General features: G+C 41.4%; 1 protein-coding gene across 4 annotated transcripts; it reads left to right on the top strand.

Moving 5' to 3' along the window:
* Nucleotides 1-5303: 5303 nt before the first annotated feature.
* SLC38A2 (solute carrier family 38 member 2) lies at nucleotides 5304-21473 on the top strand. Of its 4 annotated transcripts, none has more exons than XM_059471775.1 (16): nucleotides 5304-5537; nucleotides 6205-6389; nucleotides 6659-6740; nucleotides 6865-6980; nucleotides 9794-9867; nucleotides 9949-10041; nucleotides 10237-10318; nucleotides 13241-13323; nucleotides 14261-14319; nucleotides 14456-14605; nucleotides 15332-15411; nucleotides 15510-15610; nucleotides 15997-16121; nucleotides 16719-16863; nucleotides 16981-17078; nucleotides 17861-21473. In XM_059471775.1, exons 2-16 carry the CDS (start codon nucleotides 6271-6273, stop codon nucleotides 17957-17959), a joined length of 1506 nt encoding a protein of 501 aa, XP_059327758.1. In that variant the 5' UTR covers nucleotides 5304-5537; nucleotides 6205-6270; the 3' UTR covers nucleotides 17960-21473. The 4 variants fall into 4 exon arrangements, with proteins under 4 accessions (XP_059327758.1, XP_059327757.1, XP_059327760.1 ...); XM_059471777.1 differs by lacking the exon at nucleotides 5304-5537 and adding an exon at nucleotides 8993-9160 and having other exon boundaries at nucleotides 6299-6527; XM_059471774.1 differs by having other exon boundaries at nucleotides 16719-17078.
* The last annotated feature ends 3966 nt before the right edge of the window (nucleotides 21474-25439 follow it).

Raw genomic sequence — 25439 nt, 5'->3', positions numbered from 1 at the left:
TAAAAACCAGAATTTTAAGTTCAGTAAGTAATGGTTGTCCACCACAAAGTAGGATCCAGTCCTCAAGATATTTAGGAATAGCAGCAATTTTACCAAAACAGTGCATACTAAGTTACACTCATGAATTTACAAAATAAAGATCCAGTTGTAATATATTTTTATTGCTAACTGTTTTCATGGTGTTTTTGACAAGAAATACAAAGTGAGGAGCTGATTTTCCTGGTTCACTGGGACTTTGTTATCCATCAAAATACAGTGCTTGTTGAACTCCTGCCCTAACTGGCCTTTTTCTTTGCCATATCAGAGCATACACAATTATCCTGTCTGGTAAAATCACAGAAACTTCTTCACAACTACACAGTTGTTCCAGTTTTATTTCCTTCTGCATACACCTCTTGCATAGCAATGTGCCCAGATAACTTCATCTAATTTCTTAAACTTACACTATTTTTAGGGGACACACAAAAATGCAAGTGACTCTCCAAAGATGTGAAGCACTATTTGGTTGGCAAACAATGTCCTCCAAGATCTACTGACACAATAAATGATACTGATGCACAGACTGCTGTAGTAATGGCAATAACATCTCTGGGAATCCAAATGCATATCTTAATTTATACTCTCTGCCACCAGCAAATGGTAAAAGAACAAAAATAGTAGCTCTTATTCCCATAAGAATCTAAACAAAAATATGTGGAATGGCTTATATAAAATGACAAGAGTTTCAGTTAATTAACAAATACCATTTCCAAAGCTTTTCTAGATTTGTACTATACAAAACAAAAACAAAATAAAACTAAAACAATACTAAAACTAAAACAAAATAAAACAAAAACAAAAGCAAAAACAAACACCACAACCTTAAAAACTTATGCAAATTTCACACAGGAAAAAACATCAGAGTTTGCTGAGTGGAAAAGATGAATCAAGATTAACAGAGAAACACTATTTTTAAAACTCCTAAAAATGTTACAGAGTTAAAAATATTAAGTAATAACTATTTTTATAGCAGCTGGCAATGTCCATTTAAGGCTGACAATTTCTTGGAGTTGATTAGTACTACATATCACATGCAGCTTTCACTGTTCTGAGTTTATTGCAGTACAACAGCATAATCTGATGGTTTTAAAACTCAGAATTGATCCCTCCTTTTGGCTTAAATCCAAGTTATAATTATAGTAAATGTACTAATTTTTTGAAAGAATAGTGCCGCTTTTATTTTAACATAGTGATCTTGTTATTTTCATATTGCAAAACTGAAACTAGACTAGAATAAACACAGAGGGAAAAAATTAAGGCTTAAACCAAGTTTAATATGTAGCTCCAACACACCATCACAAAGCCCAAGAGGCAGGATATGCAATCCTGCATTCCTTATGCACTCGTAATACCTCTTGGCTTCAGTGGAAGTTTTGTTTAAGAAAGCATACAATCAGAACCTATAATTTCATTAATTGCATGCCACAGGCAGTCCATGTGAGGTAAGAATCATGAACCAAACTGGTAGGAAGGATGGTGGAACCCATTAGCCCCGCCTGCATCTTTGTGGACCACTGAGTCTCTGCAGCTAAACCATGAATCCTTGCTTTCCCTACTCACCCATACTTCCAGCTCTTCCTCATGACAGACTGCATCTGTCATGCAGACAGTAGTGCAGATGTTTCACTCGGGACACATCACAGCTCTCAGGTCTCTGTTACTGTTCGGCACTACCATCCTTCCCCAGACTCTTGGCAGTACTGAGGGTTTCACCTGATGCAGATCTCTACTCTGTTGGGATTTTTATATTATTCATGCTGGGCACAGACAAAATGAATGTTATGTAGCTATTAGTACAGAGTGCTTTGAAATATTACATATTTCATTAGATATCTTTTGGGCAATTTAGGAAGCATCATCTAAAAGCCCTGTGAACAGACTTTAACAGTATTATTGTACACATAACTTTTCCATGCATACCATAAACATAAATGACTCTACTGGATGTGTGTTACAGATAGTTTTATGATATCTCTCAAGATTTACTTATATATGTAGGAAGAAATAGCATGAAAAAAACCCTTCCGTATTATAAAGGCCTTTCATTCGCTAAAACATAAGGAAAAAAAAAGGCACTTGAAAGCTAGTTCTTTTTCTAAATATAAAAACAAATAGTCAAATTTTAAAGGAAACCATTCACAGGATGAAGAATTACAGGTGATGTTACAGTGAGGTATCAATCTACAGGTAGCTCTCCACTGCAAACTGACATTTAGAAGTACACAGCAGATAGTTCTTCAGCTACAAAACCCCCATTACCTCCCCATATAATAAAGTGAAAACTCTAGTTAATTTCTACTTGTGTCAGTGAACACAATTCAATTTTTACAACACCTAACTAACAACAAACTAACAAACTTACAGTTTCTTTTACAACAGCCTTAAAACACAAAACAGGAAGAGAAACTCCAGACCATAAGTAAAAAATTTTATTCTTAACTATCCTAAATGCTCAGACTTTGTAAGGAACCTGCCAGTGTGTCAATGCACACAAAAGAACAAAATAAAAAGTAAACAAATGGAAGGTATAAAAATGAGGGTGAGTTAGGGATAAGGAGGATGAAAAAACAAAGGAAAGGGGGAAAAAAGAACAAAAGAACATTTTAAAAAAGAGAGAAAGAAAAGCATGACAATGAAAACAAATGAATCGTTGAAACTATGGTGGGAGGAACTGATGAATATTAACTTTTATTATTCCGATTACAAAATACATTTCAAAATTGGATGAAACACATTCTGCGTATGTTTTGCCAAGGACATTCTTGGCAATTACAAAGTCAGGAAAATTATAATTCAATCAGTGAGGCATTACTTAAAACCACTTGAAAAAAGCAGATCATTTGAACCAGCAAACAGACTGCATGGGTAAAATTTTACAGACTCAATATTCTGGAGCAGTGCAGATTGCACTCACATGTTGCAGAGTTCCAATAATGGGGCCATTAGAAATACAGCAATTTTTCTTCCTGGGTGCATTTTACCAATCTTTCTTCTAGTAAATGAGCAACAAAACCTCAGCATCGTTTTCTATATAAAATGAGGACAGTTCTAGAAAAAATAAAATCAAGCACTTGTAGAGTAGAACTTTTATTTTGCTAAAAAATCTGATTTAAGCTTCTTTAAAAGCTGTACTGTCCACGACAACCAGATCACATTTATAGAGATGGTTGCTGTATTTATCATGCGCATGTAGGGCGCTTTACCATGCACGGAATCTGTGCACTTGCCTTGAAATGGATGATACAGTCCTAAAAACGTTACGAATACGTCATTACGTCTGTTGCTACACTAGCAAAACCCACAACAAACAGGTCACCTTGACCTCTGTCATGTACTCTGTAATTTCACAGAACTGCTGACACCCGAAGAATGGGATTGACTGAGAAAGGCGTCAGGCATTCCCATTCCCGTTGGAAAAAGAGTGTGCCCTGCGCTCCCCGCAGTAGTGCTTATTTACATATCGCCGTGACTGCGCTGGGAAGGCGAGCGATGCAGCCTTTTGATTTAACCCGGCAGGTTGCCGAAGCCTTTGTAAATTGCCCGTTGTGCAGACTTTCGGAGGACCAAAACGCCGTGGACTGGCGCTCCTGTGGGGACTGCACCACCCCGAGCCGCGCTCCGCAGCCCGGGCGAAGGCGGGCGCCGCGCACCGGCGGGAGCGCAGGGCAGGAGCCGCTCCCAGCCCAGAACGCCGCACGCCGAGCTCGGGGGTCATTGCAATCGCCGCAGCCGCGGAAGCAGGTGCGCCGCCGCCCCTGGGCGCCCCGGGCTGCGCGGAAGGCGCCGCAGCGCGTCCCGCCCGCTGCCGCTCCTGCTGCCGCCCCGCCGCGCCGCGCTGCGGGGGACGCCCGACGTGCCGCGCCGGATGGGGGCGGGGGACCACTGCAGCGATGGAAAATTTTCGGCTCCTGCATCTCCTGGGCGCGCCCTCGCCGCTCCCCGCCCCTTCCCGGCTTCCACGCCCGCCCCCCACCCCGGCGTCGGCGGGGGCGGTCCAGAATCTTCGGCGGCGGTGGCGGTCGGGTGCCGCCGCTCGGCGCCTTCCCGCCCGCTTCACCCCTGCTTCCCGCCCGCCTGCCTCGGCGACAGTCGCGGGACAGAGTCACCGTCCCCCCGCCCGTCCCTGCCCTGGGGAGGGTCGTGTCCCCGTCAGAGCCGCGGGCACTGCAGGGGGCCCAGGAGCGGGGATGGTGGTGAGGGATTCGCGGTCCCTCGAGGGTGGGAACTGCTCTCGTGTCCCGGCGGCCGCCGCTGCCCCGGCACAGCAGACAGGCAGCCGACCCTCGCACCCTCCACGGGCTCTCGATGCTGCAGAAGAAGGGAGCGAGGGCGATAACGCAGGGGGTCAAGCGACTCAAGCAAGGCATCCTCCACACTCGAGGCTGGCAGCCCCAGCCTGGCGTGGAAGTGCACTGGTGCGGCGAGGACAGGAGCCGGGGAGGCTGATTTGCACCCCCTGTCCCGCCAGAGACAGCAGCCAAGCGGCCCCTCCCCCCCACCCCTGTCAAGCCTCCTTCGGAGCCGTGTCCCTGCACCGTGCCTGTGGACAGTAAAACCCCGCCGTCCACTTCCACAGGGGGCCGAGCAGCAAAGCTCTCCAAATCTTCTGGAAAAGGAAGCAGGATGTTCTGTTTCCCCCTCTCTTCCCTGCATGGGGTTTATGGTGAATCACATCACTGGGGGGAGTCTGTCATTCCGGTTCACTTCCCGAAGGAAGCGTTCGGGCAGTCTGTCTGTCGGCTGCCCTCGGGCTCCGGACTCGCACGTGCGCTGCTGCGGGTGTTAAAAATAGCGAGTGACTGCACCGGGCAGCTATGGTGGGTCCGCGGCACCTCGGCCCGCGCCGGGGGCAGCCGCGGGGTGGAAGAGGGAGGCAGATCCCGGGTGAACCGGTGGCCACCGGGTGCTGCAGTCACGCTGCGGATGCTGCACTGGGCCGGTGGAAGCGCCTCTCAGAGAGAGCGCGTCTGACAAGCACCGCAGCGTCCCGTCTAAACCAGTGCCCCAATGTAAACACTGGAGAGCTGCTCGGCTCATGTGCCAGCGGCCGCGCTCCCGACCCCCGCCGGTGCCCGGCTCCCAGCCCTCGGACGCCCCTGCCCGCTGTGCCCCCAGCCCCGGCCCGGGCGGCGGCAGGGGGTCAGTCGGGCAGGGCGGGGGGCGGCGCGGCAGCGGGCGGGCGGGCGGGCGGGCGGGCGCCGCGCCCCTGCCGTGACACGCCCACATTCCTGCCTGAAGAGCCGCGGCGCCCCGAGGGGGCCGTCAGAGCGGGAGGGACGCCGGAGCGATACAGACGCGAGATTTTCTTTCCTTTTGATACCTCTGACTTTTTTACGCGATTTTTTTTTCTACCTTTATTTATCTAGGGGTTTGTTTTCGCTGACATTTCATAGTTAAGGGCTCTTTTTTCCCTTGCGAGAAGTAGCAGCGCAGACAGGAGAATCTCGTTATTCCGAGGCTTCGGGAGAAACCCTCGCTTTCAAGCTCGTGCGTAGAAGGTATGGCAGGGGCTGGCTATTACCGGGCCGCCAGGAAGAACGGGGTGACTTTTCGGACGGAGCGCGGCTCGTCCTTCGCGCCTTTGTGCGGTGGCAGCGCCCCGGCTTGTCGCCAAGACCCTGCCGGGCTCCGCCGAGACGCGCGTAGGGATGCGCCGCCACCGCATCCCGGAAAGGCGGCAAACCCGCAGAGCGACTGCGGCGCGACGCGGTGCCGCGACCGGTTTGCGTTTTCCCGTTGGAAACGCCGGGTCGCGCGGTGTCGCCGGCGGGGGGGCGGGAGGTAAACACAGGGAGGGAGAGCCGCGGGGCGGGAGGCTCCGGCAGCCGATGTGACAATCGCGCATCGGTGTTGCATCAGTCTGCTCTCCGCTATCGGGGCGGGGAGGCGGAGGGGGGGGAGGGGGTGGGAGTGCGGCGTGGCGGTGCCGCTGTCTCGGTGCGGTGCCGCTGTCGCTGTCGGTGCGGGCGATGCCGGTGCTGGTGTCGGTGTTGGTGCCGGTGCGGGCCGCGCGCCCCCGCCCCGCGCGGGGCTCACCTTTGTCCGCGCGCCCCCCGCCCCGCGCGCCTGGTACTTTTCCATTCGGCGGCGGCGGCGGGCGGGGGCCGCGGGGCCACGTGACGGGCTCGCGCCCGCTGCGGCACTGACGTCGCCTCCCGCCCCCAGGCAGGCGCGGCGCGTCCCGCCGGCAAGGACAAAAGAGCGGCCGAGCCCCGACCCCCGCCCGCCAGCATGAGCAGCGCCGAGATGGGCAAGTTCAACATCTCGCCCGACGAGGACAGCAGCAGCTACAGCTCCAACAGCAACGACTTCAGCTACCCCTACCCCACCAAGCCGGCTGCCATGAAGAGGTGAGGGAGCTCCCGCGGCGGGCGGCGCCGGCCGGGGACCCGGCGGTGCCGAGCGTCTGTCGGCAAATCCGTACGGAAACACGGGAAGCGCTGCGGCCGGGGACGGGCGCAACGCTCCGCGCCCTTACACCGTCGCAGGTGGGGTGGTTCTCTCGGGGTCATTCCGTCGGTTTTTCCTTTTCCCTTCGAAATGGATCGGAAATGCCGATCGGGAAGTGAATGTGTAAGGTTCCCGTAAGAGTCACTAATGATGTGACGTTGTTTTGCAGCCACTATGCAGATATTGATCCGGAAAACCAAAATTTCTTGCTCGATTCCAATCTTGGAAAAAAGAAATACGAAACTCAGTATGTAAGTACCCGGCAATGACGTTCCAAATAAACAAACAAACAAACAAAAATGTACTGCCAATTTTATGTTTAATTCTGAGATGACTAATAACTCTATTAACTATTACCTATCCATCTTTCCTCAGCATCCGGGTACTACTTCCTTTGGAATGTCAGTATTTAATCTGAGCAATGCTATTGTGGGTAGTGGCATCCTTGGTCTTTCTTTTGCCATGGCTAACACTGGAATTGCTCTTTTTGTGTAAGTATCTTTTGATTCATCAAAATCCCCCCATCTTTCTGGTGTGTAATTCATATTCAATGGAAAAATACATGGTGTAAGAATATGACCCCATAGAAAACATCCAGTAATTTTCATAGGTGCAGAATTGCACTTTAGGCTTGTTTTGAATTTAAGGATTGTGATATATTCAGAAGAACCTGCAAAAATTAAACCGATTCATTGCAAGTTCTGCAACCCTCAAAAACATTTTACAGTGAATTTTACTTGACTTAGCTGTAGTTTCTCCGTTAATAACTGATAGACTTCCCCTGAAACTTTTATTATCCAAGTTCCAATCAGGGATGTGGTCTCACTTTCCTCAGCTGACATCACTGTGCCTACAGAGTTACAATGTACTTAACCAATAAAGAAGTCTGTTTTATTGCTGTGCTCTCACTCTCTTCAGGGGCATGGTTTCAGTTACACCTATAAAAATTTCTGTCTGCCTGCAAGGGAGGGGTGTGGAATAACCAGCCTGTCTTTATTGGCCTGTCTACACTGGCGAAAGCTTTGAGGTGTAGGGCAGAACTACAGAAATGTAATTGGAAATGACATGAGGATCCAGTTATGTGCTTTTAAATGTCTTGGGAAGTACATTTTTCATGTATTGGAGGCAGTTCAGCTCACACAACATGTATTATCAGTGACTTGACTGCAAATGAGTATCCATGGGTATGTTTAAAGGAGCTTTGTGTTTTTATCCTGGAAATAGATCAATGTGCTGAATGTTCAAGAACATGTGAAGAGCAATGTTTAGTTCAAAATTTCCCTGACTCTGCTGCCAGATTTCCAGAAAGTAGGTCAGATTTACTTCCAGATGTTTCACAGTGTATGGGGTGGTGCTCAAGTTTCCTGAGGAAACTACCTATGTGTGAATTTCGGATTAAAGGATTTTGAACACATGGTGATTTGTTAATCTTTTACTAAGATTTTCACTTGCTTAGGTGATGCTAAACTGAACTAATGACTTAGCGTGAGTCTAGAATAATTATTCATGCTCTAAAGATGTTCTGCAGCACATGAAAGCTAATCAATATAATGCACATTAGAATGTCTCTGAGGAGAGGAAAAAAGAGCATTTAAGGTTAGCTATTTGAACAGACTTTGAGGGTCCTCTTTTCTGAGGAAAAAATTGTTTAAAACTGTGAATTTACCAATTGGATGCTGAGGCAATTTAGTTGCTTTTTATTTCCAGATGCTGCATTCAGATCTTGTGTGCATTAGTGCTGTTTCAAAGACAAACTAGCTTGTTACCTTTCAAAACTTGTAGATCGTACAGTTCTGAGGCAGGAAAGCAGTTAATCACAGATGATACTGAGGATTTATGATGACAGTGAGGGCATTAAGGCAGCCCTTAATAACTAGGTTACAGAATCAGATCCAGATGCAGTTGATTAGGGCAGTAAGTTCCTCGAAGACTGTGGAGGCACTTGTGTAAGTGCTGTGACTTGTCACTTGTGTCAGCACTAAATAAATGAATAGAATGGTCTGGAAGCCAGAAACAGAGAGCTTGAAGATGAGTTTGCTGACTGATCTTGTCTGCACTGTAGGCAGCGATTCCATGTTAGGACTGAGAGGCCCAGGGTTGGGTCTGTGCTGTTTTAAAGTAGTGTAACCCTGGCACATCTCAGCTGAGCTGTTTCTACACGATGGCTGAGTCAAATCCTAGTTAATCTCTACCTGTCAGAAATAGAGAGGTTTATTTGTGTGCATGTGTTAGTGAATTGGCGCAGTAACGTAAGTTTCCTACGCAGATCTGTGAAGCTTCTCAGATCTTTTTGTTTCCAGTTCTTTGTGCTGCATTTACTAACTTTACCAACATTAAAAATGACACAAAAGGAAATGTATTCTGGGAAGCAAAGTTTGCCCTTTTTAAGCCATTTTTGATATGCTGATTCTCAGGTTTCCTATTAAGCAAAATGCTTGTATTGGTATAAGAAAGACTGGGGTTTTTTATTTAATGCCTTGTAATTTTCCACTGTGTTCTCCAGCAGCCGAGAAGTCCCCCCTAGCGTGCCACTCCAGGAAGTGCATTTGTTGTGGGAGAGATTTGTTGTTGAGAGACCCGAATTTTAGGTGATGCAAATGTGCTTCTGGAAATAATATGCATTGCCTGTAAAAGCTGTGGGGAAGATAAACAAGCCACTAGCGATTCCCATGTAAGCACATCTGAAGAGTTAATTTTTGAGGAAAGAATTTTTTTAAATGGCAATAGATGTGTATTTTCATTTGAAAACACAGCTGTCAATGAGTCTGAATTTTCAGTCAATTCTTTAAGGCTTTTGCAGTTTCATCCTTACGTAAAAGAAGAACATAACACAAGTTTAAGCTGAAAAGCTGATCTTTTTTAAGACCAAGAGATAATCTTCACTTCAGCTGTAGTTAGTTAGCCTCAGTGTTGAACAGGGGCAGGAAGACGGGAAAAATACAGTTTCTTACAAGGATGCAAACCTTCCCCTCCACCTGCACGCATTCCCATTGATACTTTGCTAAGTTATTTATTACCAAATATAGCCAAGTACAATAGCCTGACTCTTGGTGGTGGTTATGCTACTTTAGACTGAATAGAATCGTTGTTCAAGCCACAGTAGAATTTCTTTATATGCTTCTGAAATGCAATTTAGTATAAAATCCTTTCTATACACAGCATTAATTGGGTTTTCAGAACACTTTTGGCTGACCTTAGAATCCTTCCCCATATAATATCCTAATATGGATAATGTTTATATTTGATACATTTTTATTTAATATGTTTATGGTTATTACAGATTTGTGTGTTTTTCTCTCCCCAGGATTCTCCTGCTGTTTGTCTCAATATTTTCGTTGTATTCAGTGCATCTTCTTTTGAAGACTGCCAATGAAGGAGGTAGGCAAATACATAGTATTTGTTTCTTATGGTATTTTCTTGAAATACACCCCTCCAATGGGATATCGTACTTTCTTTTAGGATCTTTATTATATGAACAGTTGGGAATGAAGGCTTTTGGTATGGCTGGAAAACTTGCTGCTTCTGGATCAATTACAATGCAGAACATTGGAGGTGAGGACAAGATCTTAAAATGTCTGTACTGTCAATAGTGATTGTTTCCTGCTTATTCTTGGAGACTTATTTGTCACACAACATGTGTTCACTAACTACTTGTGTTCAAGTGAAGTTATGAAACATGTTATGTGATTCTTGCATCATGTGGCATATTCTATATTTGTAATGATCTATGATGTTATTCACCTACAGCTATGTCAAGCTACCTCTTCATAGTGAAATATGAGTTACCATTGGTCATCAAGACATTTATGAACATCGAAGAGACCACAGGGTAGGTGTTAGAACTCCTCATCAGAGAAACTATTAGGAGAAACAAATACGGAGACTGTATATACTTTTATATGAAGACCACGTTCGGTACACCATAGGGTAGCTTCTTATTCAGACAGATACAGTAAGTTTTCCCTTCCCCTGAGTGCTTCACTTCATTTAGATCCAGCCTGACCTGGGGAAAGGGTAGAAAAATACAGGTATTGCATCATATTGCAGAAAGCTGTTCTGTAAAGAACATCAGGTAAGTGTTAATGTATGTACCAGTCAGTACATACACTTGATGAGGAAAGATAAATGTGATTGTGGTTGGTTTTTTTTTTGTTGTTGTTTTGTTGGGTTTTTTTAATTTATTTTCTTAATGCATTCAAAATTGTTTGGTCTGATTAATTTAGTTTTCCAGTATCAATACTGTGGCAAGTGATTAAATGTAAGACTAAGGTGCAGTTATGGAAGGAATGTCTTAGGGAACAGTTCTCAAAAAGATTCAGAGACTAAATATTGACCTAAACCAGAGTTTATATACCTACGACTAGAGTGGTAGATGCCTTGCCATCTAGCCCTGGAGACACCTTGACTCCAGAGTGGCTTTCCTGCTTGGCTTTAAAAAGAGGATTCATTTTATCTAACCCTATTTTGAGTTCACCATTACAATGGTCCTAGTACAATCAGGGGAGAAGGGTGATCCTCTGTAGTGATCAGTTTGGCGCACCTTAGACACATTTTGTGTGTCTCCAAAGAACAGGTGATCATATCACTCTGTATTGAGAGGGTGTGTAAAAACAAGATGCCTGAGTTCAGATGGATAGAGTTAAGTGCTATAAATCTCACTCTTCAGAGTTGTACTTCTGTGCCTTGTCCTGAAGTGTCCCAGTCTTGAGAGGGCTGAGCAGCTCAAGACTCCAACTTACACCTAAGCCTGAGTTCAGAAGGTAGGCATTTTTCTGCCGTGTTCCCCAAGGGGTTCAAGCCATTTGGTGGTGTTCATTCAGCTTGCTGATAAATACTGTCATAATAACATTGCTAGCCATATTTTTTTTCCTTTCTTTTAATTTTTTTAAATGTACTCAAATACTGCACCTACCCTATTTACTTAGTAGTGTTATGTTTACAAATTCTTTGCTGGGAAGTTTAATTTATCTCCTTTGGCTGAATTCAAGTCCATATTTTTCGATTCTTAATAGAGCCCCTGAAGTAGCCAGTATTTAGAAGGGGGCTCGGAGGCAAATATTTTTTAACTGTCCCATCTTCAGTAAAGAATTCAAAACTGGTTGCAATTCAAGAGGGAAAGTTAAAGTCTGTGAATCTCTCTGGATACAGCTGCTGCTCTGCAAATCTGGCAGAGAAAATTAAGAAATTGACATCTCTGTCTTAAATGCTTTCTTGTTGGCTGGCACTAGGTACACTGATTTAAAGTAAATATTTTCTCAGTGCTCTGGCAATCGTGAACCCCATTTAACTGACTCTCTCCATGCATTGCTTAGGGGAGTCTGGGTGGCTACCATTGGCATGGATTCCACTCTGGCAGCCTGGGGCCCGAAATGTAAGCACTTACCTGTTTGAGTGTCCCAAAATAATGTTTACTGTAAAAAAACTTCTGGACTTCTGAGACAATATTGTAAATACTAGCTCCATTATTAAAATTTGTTTAGCAACTTCTAAAGTACTTGGCTATATTTTAAAACTGCACAATCCCATTCTTTACTCTTCAGGACGGAAAAACTTTGAAGTCCTTGATCTGAAAGTCCTGATGGCCTCTCTATGGTATGCACAATAGCAGTGCATGTTCTTGTGATTGTATCAACTGCAAGAAATTTCTTTGTTGTGATTTCTTTTAAATTTGCCAAAAGTCTACTATGTTTTAAAAATAGACAACAAAAGGTGTATGGTGTCAATGTCCTATACATCTGAAGTTTTTAAAATAATACTCCTTTTTTACATCTATCCCAGGTAACCATCTGAGGAAAGAGATGGCTACATCATTTTTGCATTTATTATGTAAATCCAGAGCAAGTCTGTTAATTATTCCATATTTCCATTACCATATAAAAGGCTATAATTCAGCAACTTGTTTGCATATACAAATGTCAAATTAAATTTTTTACCTAAATAGCATACAGTACATTTTAAAATAAATACTGTTAAATTATATCATAATAGGATGTAAAGTATTAATACTTGGGAATAAATGTGTAACTTAGTGTTACTTTAATTGCTTAAAGCATATAAGATGGTCCTGTAGGACTTCGGTTTTATGTGTTTCAAAAAAGATGTTAATCTTCTAATGCTCAAAAGTGTTTTGTGAAAAACATTTTTCTGCTTCTTACAGAAAAAATGGCAGAAATGTTCTGAAGGAAAAAGCCCCTGAAGTTCTTACCATGTTTTCCCTACTGAAAGGGACGAAATGTGCCTCCAAGAGACTCCCAGTGCTTGTTGGAGTTTTCTCAGCCAGTGGGCTTGAGCTATTGCCTTACCTTCAGCCCTCACCTGTTTTTCTTTAATTCCCACAGGGCACCCAATAGAATTTTATTTATATTAAAAATGGAAACCCTGCTGGGGCCCTGCAGTATTCTAACGCATCTGGAGAATTGGGAACCAGCACTTAAGAAAATTACATTTTTTCTGTGATTGATCCCACTTGACTTTTTTCTAACCAATCATTTACTTTTCTGTCTTCTGACTTCCAGATGTTATTATTTTTATAAAAGGACACTAAAGGAAAGGCACAATGCAGGTTTGGGGTGAGATAAGAAGCTATTGTAGGGTGTTAGGTCCATATAGGAAATTAAATGCTGTCATTTGTGACATCAGGTAGTGCATTTTTTAAGGAGCCATATGTTGTAGAAAATAAGACATAAGACTAAACTGCAAATGCATTTTTTAAATACTTGATTACTTACAAATATTACCTTCTTTTCTACAGAGAATGGTATCTCAATGGTGACTATTTAGTGCTGCTGGTGTCTGTCATTCTCATTCTTCCCCTGTCCCTGCTGAAAAATCTAGGTAAGTAGTAGAGAGCATTTAAAATAAAAACCCATTGGAAGAACTGTGGTGAAATGTGTTGATGCAATGTTTGAGTCTTGAAATGCTGTGTGAATTAATAGCTGTCTCCAAACTTGTGACTTGGGACTAATTAGCATTTAGGTAATTGCTGTCAATCTCCTTGAAGAAAGGAAAAAAAAAACCAAGACAAGTATACTAAATTATAGATGTGTTTGTGGAAGATGAAAAGACAGCAGATAGGATTATTTCTGTTCTTATCACAAAACTTGACCTATTTTGGTCAATGGTGAAATAGTACAATATTGTTACCAGCTATCCTGTAACAGCCTTCAAAGAGTAGGGCTGCTAACTCTGGGCAGCATCTTCTCATTTTACATCCTGAGGAGTAACAGAATGTTCATGCCAGATGCTTTATCTGAAATAGCTGTAATTCAGTGATATGTGTGAATAATTCAGATAACAGGCTGTTTATTCAGAGAATCCTGTAGTGGAACTTCAGTAACTGAGAGTCTCAATGTGAATTACTCTCTCAAATTACTATTTTCTAGAAGTAAATCAGTAAAAACAGAAGGAAAAAGGCTAAGTTACCCGATTGTGTGTGCTGTTAAAATTAATACTATATCATTCTTAGTATACAATAAACAATTCATATGGTTGCTTCTGTGAGATTTTTTAGTTTGTTTCCTTTTCTTGTAAGTTAAAAAGTTTAACATTACAGACTCACTGTATGTGCAGACCCTAATATGTCTTTCAGAACCTTCAGATCTGGGTTGGGATTAGCAGAAACTCAATGAATAATTAATTTGTTCTGTGTAATGCTAAGGAAATGACAATCTAAAGAGATCACTTGACAGAATATATTTTGCCATTCTGTTTTGACTTGAATGATGTTTCTGTTAATTATATCTTAGATTTTTTTTGTCTTTCTTGATCACAGGGTATTTGGGCTATACCAGTGGATTTTCCTTGCTTTGCATGGTCTTCTTTCTGATTGTTGTAAGTATAATCTTGTAAACTTGTTGTAAACTTTACAGTGCTTGTAAAACTGCATTTCAAAGCGAAATTAAGCAGTTTCTAAAAATTTTCACATCTTGCATTAGTCAAAGTAATAAATACGTGGCTTTATTTCTAGGTCATTTGGAAGATGTTTCAGATTCCTTGTCCTGCGGACAGTGTCATCATGAATGTGACATTACTTAATGCAACAGTGGCACCTTTGGTAGCTGAAAATATAACAAGTGAGGATATGTGCAAGCCAAAATATTTCATCTTCAATTCACAGGTAACTGACCAAAAAAATCAGATACTCTGTGGAGAATAACTGAGAACAAGTATGCAGTAGATAAATAAGATAATTTTTCTTTCAAGCAGTTGCCCAGTTTTAAAATCGGGATGTGTTAAGACTTTCTGTTCCAGTAGACTTGGACACCGTTTACCTCATGGAGACTGGGTTTTTCCACATGCCCAATACACAGAAATTAGAGGAGCTTGAAGTGCCTGTTCAAGTGGCAAAAAACACATCTCTCACTCTTTAGCACCGCATTTCTCAAGCTTTCTCTAAAAAGTTAATGAAGCATTTTAATAAGTAGATTGCAGGACAAAATGAAGAAAATTGTAGAAGTGTGCAAATAGGATGTTTGACTTGTTCCCAGTCACAAATTCTTGACTCATGAATGCTCCCAATTACAGTGATGAATCTCCATGTGTAATCCACAATAGCAAGTTCAAGATCTAATCACTTTTAAGCCTGTGAGTTGCTGAAAATAATTTTGAATGCAAATACATTCACCTCACCATGGAATTCAGTGAAATTTGAGACTATTTGGTACCTCTTGATCTGGGTTTAAGAAAATATGAACTTGTTTAAACTTTTTCTGTAGTTTCCATTGTAAAGAATAGCTGGTCTTTATTACCAAATAAGGCAAAAACTGAAGAATCTCCTGATGATTTTGTAAAGTAAATTTCTAATGTCTGTTGAGATACTTAAGAAACTTTTTTTTTTTTTCAGACTGTTTATGCTGTCCCAATCCTAACATTTTCCTTTGTCTGTCATCCTGCAATTCTTCCTATTTATGAAGAACTGAAAGGGTAAGTGTTAGATATAGATTTGTAATTTCACTGAACAAACAAATAGAGTATGAAACAGAGTATGTTCTCACCACTAACAATGTTACTTTTTCTTACAGCCGAAGCCGTAAAAGAATGATGAATGTGTCCTATGTATCTTTTTTTGCCATGTTCCTCATGTATCTGTTGGCTGCTCTCTTTGGATACTTGACATTTTATGGTAAATATTGTCTCTCTGCTTTCTTTGAATGACTTATGTTCTGCAAAATCAGAGTGTTATTTTAAAAATAGAACAAGCAAGCATTTACTATGCATTCTAAATATACACTGTTACTTGGGCTTTTTTTTTAGTACTTCTGTAAGTGCACACCCTAAAGGAGATCAGTAATAGAATTAGGCCCAAGACATAGGATTAAAATTGGATTAAGCCAGATTCTGTGCCTCCAAGTCATTCCTGTGTAAAATGGATACATTCTTAGAGGAGCTCTTGAGGCTTTCAGTTCATATGGATTATGTAACTGTAAAATTTGCGTGGAATCTGGAGCAGAAACACATGTTTAAGAAGTATGTCAACAAAATCTAACTAAAACACTGTTTTCTTTATAGGAAAAGTTGAACCAGAGCTGCTTCACACCTACTCTGCTTATCTGGGTGCTGATGTTCTCCTTCTTATTGTGCGTCTTGCTGTACTTATGGCTGTCACCCTCACTGTACCTGTAGTTATTTTCCCTGTAAGTAATTATTTTTTAAACAACTATACTGCTTCAGTCATTTAGTGATTTGGCAACTCCTGTTTATTAATTGAAAAACTGAAGAGTTTTTCTCTTAACTGAAAAAGGAAATTTATTCTGCTAAACTTGATAAATTTTAGCTATACTGTTAATTCAATAAATATGTAACATTTACTAAACAGTAATACAAATATATTCAGTTATACAGTTTTCCTGCTATGATTATATTGGAGAAATGAAACAGATTGCCCCTCTGTAAAAAAGCTTACACTGTTGTATAATCAGTTTACAGAAGCCAGCATGTTTTTGTACATACCTTGTGGTGGCAATCTGGCCATTTATGTGTATATTGTTGAGCAGCGTCCCTAGATGGCACAAAATTTCCTGGAATTTTTGTTCAAACCAGATACTTTTCCTTGTTTTTTTTTTTTTTTTTTCTCCATATTACTTTTGTCTTTCACCCTCTATTAAAATCTGAAGCATTCAGGAAAGTTATGTTAAAATACTTTCAGAAGGGAGGTCTAATTCAGGTGCCAAATCACTGTCTTCCAAAATGAAGACTAAACTGTCTCTTTTTTTTCCCCCTGTCTTCCAAAGATCCGCAGTTCCATTACCCAGCTGCTGTGGGCAGGGAAGGAGTTCAGCTGGTGGCGTCACTGTTCCATTACCATTTCTCTCCTGGCATTTACCAACCTGCTTGTTATCTTTGTCCCTACTATTCGAGACATCTTTGGATTCATTGGTAAGCATTTTCTTATCAGATCAAGCAGTCTTTTGCATTTCAGAAAAAGCAGTTCCAGTCTAATTAGAGTATATTTACCTGTTTATGAGTATTTATTTCCATGCTTTTTCTCTACAGGTGCTTCTGCGGCTGCCATGCTGATCTTTATACTTCCTTCTGCCTTCTATATCAAATTAGTGAAGAAGGAACCAATGAAGTCAGTGCAAAAGATTGGGGTATGTATAGACAAATATGGAACTACTATAGACAACTATGTAACTAAGAATTTGCTTACTAATTCAAAACAAAAAAATTTAATATCTTCATGATTTATGAATTTTGAACTTCTGTTGAAGGTAGTCAGTGAATTAGCATTTAATGTTATCTTGTGTAGTCGTAAGGAGCTGCAGGAACTCAAAACCAAGGAACTGGCCATCACAAGACTCAGTTCACTTCAGTGACTTCTCTCAGTGGCCCCAAATCTCAGCAGTAGCTGGGTCATTCTGTTGCTGCTAAGAGACAGATTTCAACAGAATACCCTAAGAACTGTATTTAAAGAACCTTAACATTCTTCAAATATTCTTTTAAGACTTATTTACATAGTTTTCTGCATAAAAGCTCATATCTGCCAGTTGTTTGGGTTATCTTGATTGTTCTTGGTGCTCTTACTAATCGTAGACATAGTGCCTCATAATGCAGTCAGATATACTGAGACAGTCAAGTTAGCACAGTGGCATAGCCTGACTGGTTATCAGCAGCTACATTCACTTCCCTTAGCTGAGGGTGAGGTCTGCTCTACTGAAAATAAATGTACTTTCTGATTTGAGAAAGGACCCCAAATATAAGAAAGACACTTAGCTCCTTGTCATTGACTTGATCTCTTGTCTCTTTTATTTTGTGCTCTGTGAGCAATGGCATTTGTGCTAGTTCATGGGCATTAATTTATAGGTGAATGTTGTGTTTTACCAACAGTGTCATAGCAGAATCTGAAATACTTCTTTTCTGTTTTCTTTTTCAGGCTTCGTTCTTCTTTCTAAGTGGTATACTTGTGATGACTGGGTGTATGACACTGATTATTCTAGACTGGATCCAGAATGTTAAATCTGATGGCCATTAACTGCCCTGATTTAATCTCTGTAATACACCACTTCAAATGCCAGTGTTCACTCAGATACCTACTGGGAATGAAAACGAGCTATTCAGCTTCCTTTAAAAGGCAGATTCTTTGTTGATGGTTCTTCTGATTGTAGAATATCTGAACTGTGTCTTTAAGAAACTATTCTGCATGATGGAAGTGGATATTGACATCAAACCACGTGAGTGTCTGGCTGAAGGAAGTGACAACTTTATTCCATTCCAGAGAATGGACAGAACTCTCTGTAGACTTTTATCAAGCCATGTTTGGCTTTCGTCATTGTTACTTGGATATTTTGTTATTTTACTTGAATGTGCCTAATGGAACCATTTGATGTGAGAAAGAACTCTTTAATTTACAGCAAAGTGTTTAAATAACCAATGAGAGAGCAAGAGAAAGAGAGAAACACTATTATTTTTTGTACCAAAAATTCTTATGGACCTCAAAAGCACTATTTTGACTTTAAGAAACATTTTTCTAAAAAGAATGAGAAAATAACATAGAAGAGCTTGGAAAAATATTTAATTAGTGTCCTAAATTAAACTTAGTTTGACTTTCTTGATCTCTTAACTCATGTCACCAGTGACAGGACCCAAGAAAAGGTTATGAAGCTGAGTCAGGGAAGTTTAGGTTGGATATCAGGAAAAGGTTTTTTTACCCAGAGGGTGGTTGGGCACTGGAACAGGTTCCCCAGGAAAGTGGTCACAGCACCAGCCTGACAGAATGCAAGAAGTGTTTGGACAACTCTCAGGCACATGGTGTGATTCTTGGGGTGTCCTGTGAAGAGCCAGGAAATGGACATGGTGATTCTGATGGGTCCTTTCCCTCAACATGCTTTATGATTCTGTAGAGGCATAGTTAGAAGAAATTTTATTTTTAAAATGCTTCTAATGACCAAAACAGAAAATAAGCCAATTCAGGTCAAAGTTTTCGGATACTAAATGCTTCCCTTGAAGCTCCCTTAGAGAAAATAATCCTGAAAATCATTTCAGACTTACATAAGTTACTAGAGTTACCAAAAATGGTGTGGAAATGCAAATTTTCAAACTTCAAAAAAACCCACCCTTTATAAAAGGGTACATTTGAGAAAAGCGTAGGTAATCTAAAATTGAAAAGATGGCATTAACATTTCCCTTCTTGAGGTACTCAGTAGTGCAATTGAGTAAAACAGGGTCTGGGGTTTTTGCTTTTTGGGTTTTCTTTTCCTGTTATAGGTAGAAACTGAATGGCACTGGAGCATATGATGCCATTAATACAAAATTTCCTCCTCAAGTTCCTTTTATTATTAAGGTCCATTGTCAGTTGTAACAATGTTTGTTGGGATTTTTTTCTATCCAACCTATCTTGAAACACTCTGTAGGAAAACAAAAAAGTCCTAATGTAGTCTTCTAGTTGTATAATATTTAAAAACTGTACAGTATTTCTCAAATTCCTCATCCATTATTGGATTTTGAATTACTTGATTATTCTGAGTCAAATTCACAAAATAACCACCAATATTTCATGCTTGGTACAAACTCTCTTCACATACACAACTGGGATTCCTCTTCCAATTTATACTGTGTAGTAGTATTAAAGATAACCTCATAGACTGGATAGTCATCTCATACTTGTTTGCTTCAGAAATAGACATGTTTCTAGTGAGCCCTATCTGATGAAGCAGGTGCTGTATGGTTGTGATGAGCTGTTTTGTTTCTAGTGCATGTTTGCTCTTTCATTCTTGTCCCAGGTTGAAGAGAGGTAGCATTTGTATAACAGTGTACTTGGCTTATAAGAGGTTCTCAAACAGCAATATTGGGTACAAAAGCCTAGATAGAGATTATTAATGAAATAGTCATGGCAATGTGGTCAACTGTCTTCATCTGACACGATGCTTTAAAAATCTCATTTATGAAGTCCCACTCAGTCATCGTGTCAGGGAGACCAAGTAAAGGCCTGTAATCCATTGATTAAACAGTGCCTGAGACTTTTTTGCTCTTGTAGAATTAAACAGAAATAAATCTAAACAATAGTCACCATTTGGCAGATAATGTCAAGCTCTGCCCAGCCATTTAAAATCTATGGAAAAACAACTGCAGGTATTTTGTATTGATACTTCTGCATGACTGTAAGTACTGGTCACTAAGACTATATTGTAAAACTGTAATGACAAGTTATATTCCTCATGTGTTATTTGTATAATTAATTCAGTGGTACTCAACTGGCAATTAATGATCCTGGAGTCAGCACTGACTAATGCTCTGTAGGTACTTCTCTGCCTCAGGTACTGTACATCCATGGCTAACTATCCCATGTTACCTGATCTCCACAGAAGTGCTGAGCACGTGCCTCCTCAGTACTTTGGCAGCTTTTCTTCTTCCTCCACAAATGTGTAAAGGTGGAAGAGGATTAAAATGTTGTCTACCTTTGAGCAATTTGTAGCACATAAGGGATGAAATTCTTCCCTTTAAAAAGAGGAAAGAAAGTGAGAAATATCCTCCTTTCTCAGAGCATAGAAGAGGAAGGAGTTGTTAGTAAGAAGTGACTACCAAGTCCTTCTTGGCAACCAGAAGGGAAGAAGATTATTGCGATGACACCTCATAGTGTATTGTACATGTCACTAATTCTCTGAATGTAGCAATTTCCAGATTATACATTATGTGTTATATAATTTGATGACTGACTCTTCACCTGCAACAGTTGAGTTCCACTTGGCTGGGTCGATTTCCAACATGTGATTTTTTTTTTTAATTATTATTTTTTCCAAACCTGTCTGTTTAAAGTTACCTACATTGCAAACCACCTAAAAGAGCAGCTTCAGTATTAAACCACTGTTCTGTCACCTCAGTTAGACATTACTGTCTTCCATGATATTTCAGTCATAAATGTAACATGTTATTTATAAAGCATTAATCCATTAAAACTAAAACTATTTTTCAATATTTATGATAGTCTATGTACATAAATTGTATGTGTGTATATACTGTAAGTATAATGTATATGATGTAGGTTTGGAGTCCAGAATTTATGTATATATTCCTCTCTCATTACTGATTGTTACAGCATTTCAAGGAGTTGTCCATATTGTACATCTGTGTAACAGCTGTCAAAGGAAAGAGCCTTTTTCAACAGTGTAATGCTTACAGAGATGAAAGGAGTGTGTTATGCCTAAGGTGTGTAAGAAAACACTAAGACTGTATTTATTACAAATGTATATGTTGCAATAAACACCGGAATCACTTGGGTCCATAGAAAGCATTGTTGAGGTTCATGTGTACTTTCTCTCTCTGAAATTCACCATGGATGTTAGGATTCCCTGAATGCAGCAGTTAGCCACCTCTGCGATCCAGCGCGCGTCCCTCCCGCGGTACATCCGTGTACATATGTAAATACCCACCCTCCTGGGAGAGGCCAGCAGCCTAGCTACCACTGCTGGCTAGACTGGTGGCCAGCAGCACAGTTTCAATGAAACATTGTATGTTTGTTTTAACTGAAATAAATAAACAAATAATCCTAAGCAAGGGTGTGATGTTTTTCTTGGGGGAGGCATTTGGAGGATTTTCTTTAGAGATGATGCTGAAAGTGTGCCTTTGATTTCATGTATATTTAACTTACTGAGCACTTTTCAGAAGAGAGGGAGAGGAAAATGGTATGCAACTATATCCAAAACTTATGACACTACAAGGGTAAAGAGAACAAGTCTGGGCATGAGAGATCAAATTCCACAAGGAACTTGCATTAAGTAATTTCTTTTGTGGAAAAGGCATAGCTGGAGACAAGACCCAATGTGTTAGATCTTGTGTAAGTGTAATAAATGACTAAGTCTTCCTAAATTCCTATGCCACTTTCCTTCATTTGAATCTCCAGGAGAAGAATAACTGCTTATGTAAAAAGTTACAAAACTGGTATGCCTGGTTTGCTTCCATTTTGGAAACTGGGTACAAACCAATGTAGCATATGTGTTCTTGGTTCTCCATAAATCTGTATCATGTCATATGAATATCTGTCCCAAATATTCAGAATTGGTTGAGGGACACTAGAGTTGTAAATCAGTGTGTCATGTGTTCAGCAAAACACTACAAAAGGAATACTTAGGAGGGGTAGTTATATGCTCTGAAATTAGGAAATCCTTAATTAAGGTTGCATTAATTATAAGATTGCATACCATGTTTTCCTGGAATCCTCACTTAGTAGCTGTTCATTATTTTATTTTTTTAGGATGCTTTCTGTGTGTGCACAGTGTTTATGTGTTTGCTCAAATTTCAAAGCCCATCCTGATGAGGGATGAATGCCTGCATTCCTTTCTAGTCCTCATTTTAGTGTCATGTTTGTGTAACTTGAATTACTCATTTTCACAGTGTTGCAGGCCTTTAAGAAGGTGTTAATCAGTATTCTGCTCTTGGGGATCATGGAGAGGAAGTACTGTGGGACCACCATGTGCTTGAGTCCACAATTTAATGTCTTCCACTTGCTTATTTTGTATTTCAGCATTTGGTTACATGCATCTGAAGCATAACTTCAAACAGGTTTTGCATGATGATCATTCTTTGAACAAGAACCCTAAAAATCAAGCTATCCATTAGGAAAGAGTGATCATGTCTGGAAGGGCCCCAGTCTCATAAGGTGTCTGCCCTCACACATGAACTTCATAGCAGGGCAGAAGCCCTTCCCCTAGAATGCTGCTTGACAAGCTGAACCATTAGGCTCACCTTTACAATCAGGCAATTCCATCAACTTAAATAACATGAGAAGCAGTCTTTTCTACACCTTATTTCTCACAAGAATGGGAACATTGCTTATCTTGTGAGATGAATGAGATGGTGCAATGATTTTTTAAAAGGAAACTGAAATTACATTGGGATGGTGTCTAAAATCCCATGCTTCGAGCCTCTTTGCTTGCCACAAAGCCTTTGCTCCAAAGGAGGGTTAAGTTGTCAATTCAAGTTTATTCACAATGCTGACCTTTGTGAATGTCTCAGGGTCTGTCCAGGAGACAGATGGCAACTTTCTTGTAGTTCCTCTGAAATTTGCTTCCTTCTTCCACCCTGGCCTTGCCAAGTCTGTCGTGCCCTAAGGTCATGCCTAGCTGTCTAACCTCCAAGTGTTCATGCAGCAGCTGGATTGTATCAAGTCATGTCCTCAGGTCCCCTGTGGCTTAGCTCATATCCCTGCTTGCAGGGTATCACAGTTCCCATTCAGTCTGTGTGCCCAGGTTTCCTTTCTGGAGACACAGAACAGAGCATGGCCAGTGTATGCCCAAATTTCAGCTCCAGAAGAAACCAAGATACCATGAGGCAGCCTCCATTCCTTCAAGGAGTGTGGACATACCGTCCCATTTCCAGGGCAGATGTGCCCAGCAGCAGTTTCTTGGCCTTTCTACTTCCAATCTCTTAAGTGTGACAATCCAGACCTCACCTGCTTTCACATGCATTTCCTTCTGTCTTCTTGCACATCTGCTTTTGGCTGTCTTAAGGGGACTCTTGCTCAGCTCTGTCACTCTTGCTTTCACCTTTGTCCCTGTTTGCCAGCTCCCCTTGAATATCACCTCTTGAAGTTCCTCTTGCAAGCCACCTTCTCATCCCACTACCTTTCTGACTATGTGTCTGCCCAAGCCCAGCACCAATCCATGCACATTTTCTTTACCCAGCCACAGCTGACAAGATAATCCTTTGATTTTCCTAGTCTCTGCCCACCTTGTCTCCTTATGGCCACCACTGTAACTATAAGCCTTATTTTCATGTTCTCTGTCCACCCTACAGCTCTTCATCAGCCCAGACAGGGCCACTTCCACACTACATTTAGGCAACCCTTACACCCCCAGCCTTTGGCTGAGCCCAAGCCCTGCTGTAGGGGACAGCAGGGGCAACTTTTCCAGCAAATATGAATTATTATTTTAACTACAGAAGAACATACTCTTTTCCCTGATTTTATTCTCAAATGGGCTAAATAATTTAATCTGATAGTTTTTCCACAGAGATGCAGAAAAGAACCATCCTGCTGCAGTCACTCATGACAGCAAATGCCAGGAGAATCATCTGAAGCTAGGCACCATTTGAAAAAACAGAAACATACTCCAGTAAGAGAACAGTCAGGTAATCTCAGTAACACGTGGCATAGCCAGCCATGTTTGAAAATATAATTTAAATTAGAAATCAGTGGTAATTTTTGTTTTCATTAATATTTACATATAGAAAAAAAAAAAGTATTCCAGTTGCAGATCATAAACTGATAGGTGATAAATGTTGGACAGGTACTAGCAATAATGTAGAAACTCAGTATGGGTCCTTGAAGGGATATGTATCTTATATAACTAGCTTTTTCATGTGCTTTAATAGTCTTCTTCACTTCATCTTCAAACAGCTCAGATTGCAGCAAAATTAAATGGAGCCAAATAAGGTGCTCTGGGTATTCCCAAATGCTCAGGAGTTACTGGGCTGGGGCTAATGTAGTCAATCACACATTTACTTTCTGTTAAAATAAATATCAGTTCCTGAACCTCCAGTATTGTTCCTTCCTGCTCACTGCAGAGAGAGGATTCAATGTGCTGGTGGAATGCACCTTGGGGCTGGAGCCCAGGTGACTACGCAGAACAGACAGACAGACAGACAGGTCTCATGAGAGCTGGCATGAACCACCCTCTGAACCACTCTCTCACCCTGCCTCACGCTCAAACCCCACTGAGATCTTGAGCAGTGACAAAACTGGCAGGAGTTTCTGCTGTGGGCAAGGCATAGGGAGCGTGCCCCAGCACCGTGGCTGAGGAAAATGCTAAGATGGGGATCAAAAAGGCCACAGCAGAGTCTCCACTCTGTGGAAACATGAGCAGCAGCCACAGAGAGCATGAACAGTTTTCCTCTTTTTCCACCAGAAAACAATGGCAACCAGGAGACCTTCAGAAGACAGGTTTGAAAATAGCTGCCCCTAAAATATTTATATCTGTGCTTGCTTTTCTGACATGACTGGGGAGGCATCCACTATGAAACTGTTGCTCTGTGAAGATTACTGGACTTAAATGAAAACTACATATGAGGGATGTGTTTTTCTGGGGAATGAGTAAGTTCCTAAGAACCCCAGCAGCAGGAAGCTGAGCTGTCACAAGAAGCTGCTGTAACTTCACAAGAAGTTACCAGGGGCCAGCACTGGATGCAGGTATTTCTTGCCAAGGAGCAGTGCCAGGAGTGCTGCATCCTCCATCCTGCCTGCAGAAATCAAGCCAAAATATTTTGAGAGCAGAAAATTATGAAATCTGCACTAACACAGATTGACCACCCATGGGGACTGTCTGTAGCCTGCTGCCATCACCCAGCTCAGAGGGGCTGCATGTTTTCTGCTTGTGTCAGATTTTGGTACCTGCTTTCTTCTCAAAGATCAGATTCCAAAGGTCTCTCTCTCACCTTACTGCAAAGATGACATTTCCAGGCACAAGCAAGGCTTACATTCTTCTAAACAGATCATTAAAAGTATGGGTGTCTCAGGAAATATT

This window comes from Ammospiza nelsoni, chromosome 5, assembly GCF_027579445.1.
Source record: "Ammospiza nelsoni isolate bAmmNel1 chromosome 5, bAmmNel1.pri, whole genome shotgun sequence".
Taxonomy (NCBI): Eukaryota; Metazoa; Chordata; class Aves; order Passeriformes; family Passerellidae; genus Ammospiza; species Ammospiza nelsoni.
The sequence above is the reverse complement of the archived record's forward strand: the minus strand, read 5'-3'. Positions and strand labels throughout refer to the sequence as shown.

Excerpts from the sequence above, each read along its gene's own strand:
- SLC38A2 (XM_059471774.1), top strand. The coding sequence starts at position 6,271 with ATGAGCAGCGCCGAGATGGGCAAGTTCAACATCTCGCCCGACGAGGAC. Across the intron at positions 10,319-13,240 it reads AACATCGAAGAGACCACAGG|AGAATGGTATCTCAATGGTG; the intron begins GTAGGTGTTAGA and ends TCTTTTCTACAG. Across the intron at positions 13,324-14,260 it reads GTCCCTGCTGAAAAATCTAG|GGTATTTGGGCTATACCAGT; the intron begins GTAAGTAGTAGA and ends TCTTGATCACAG.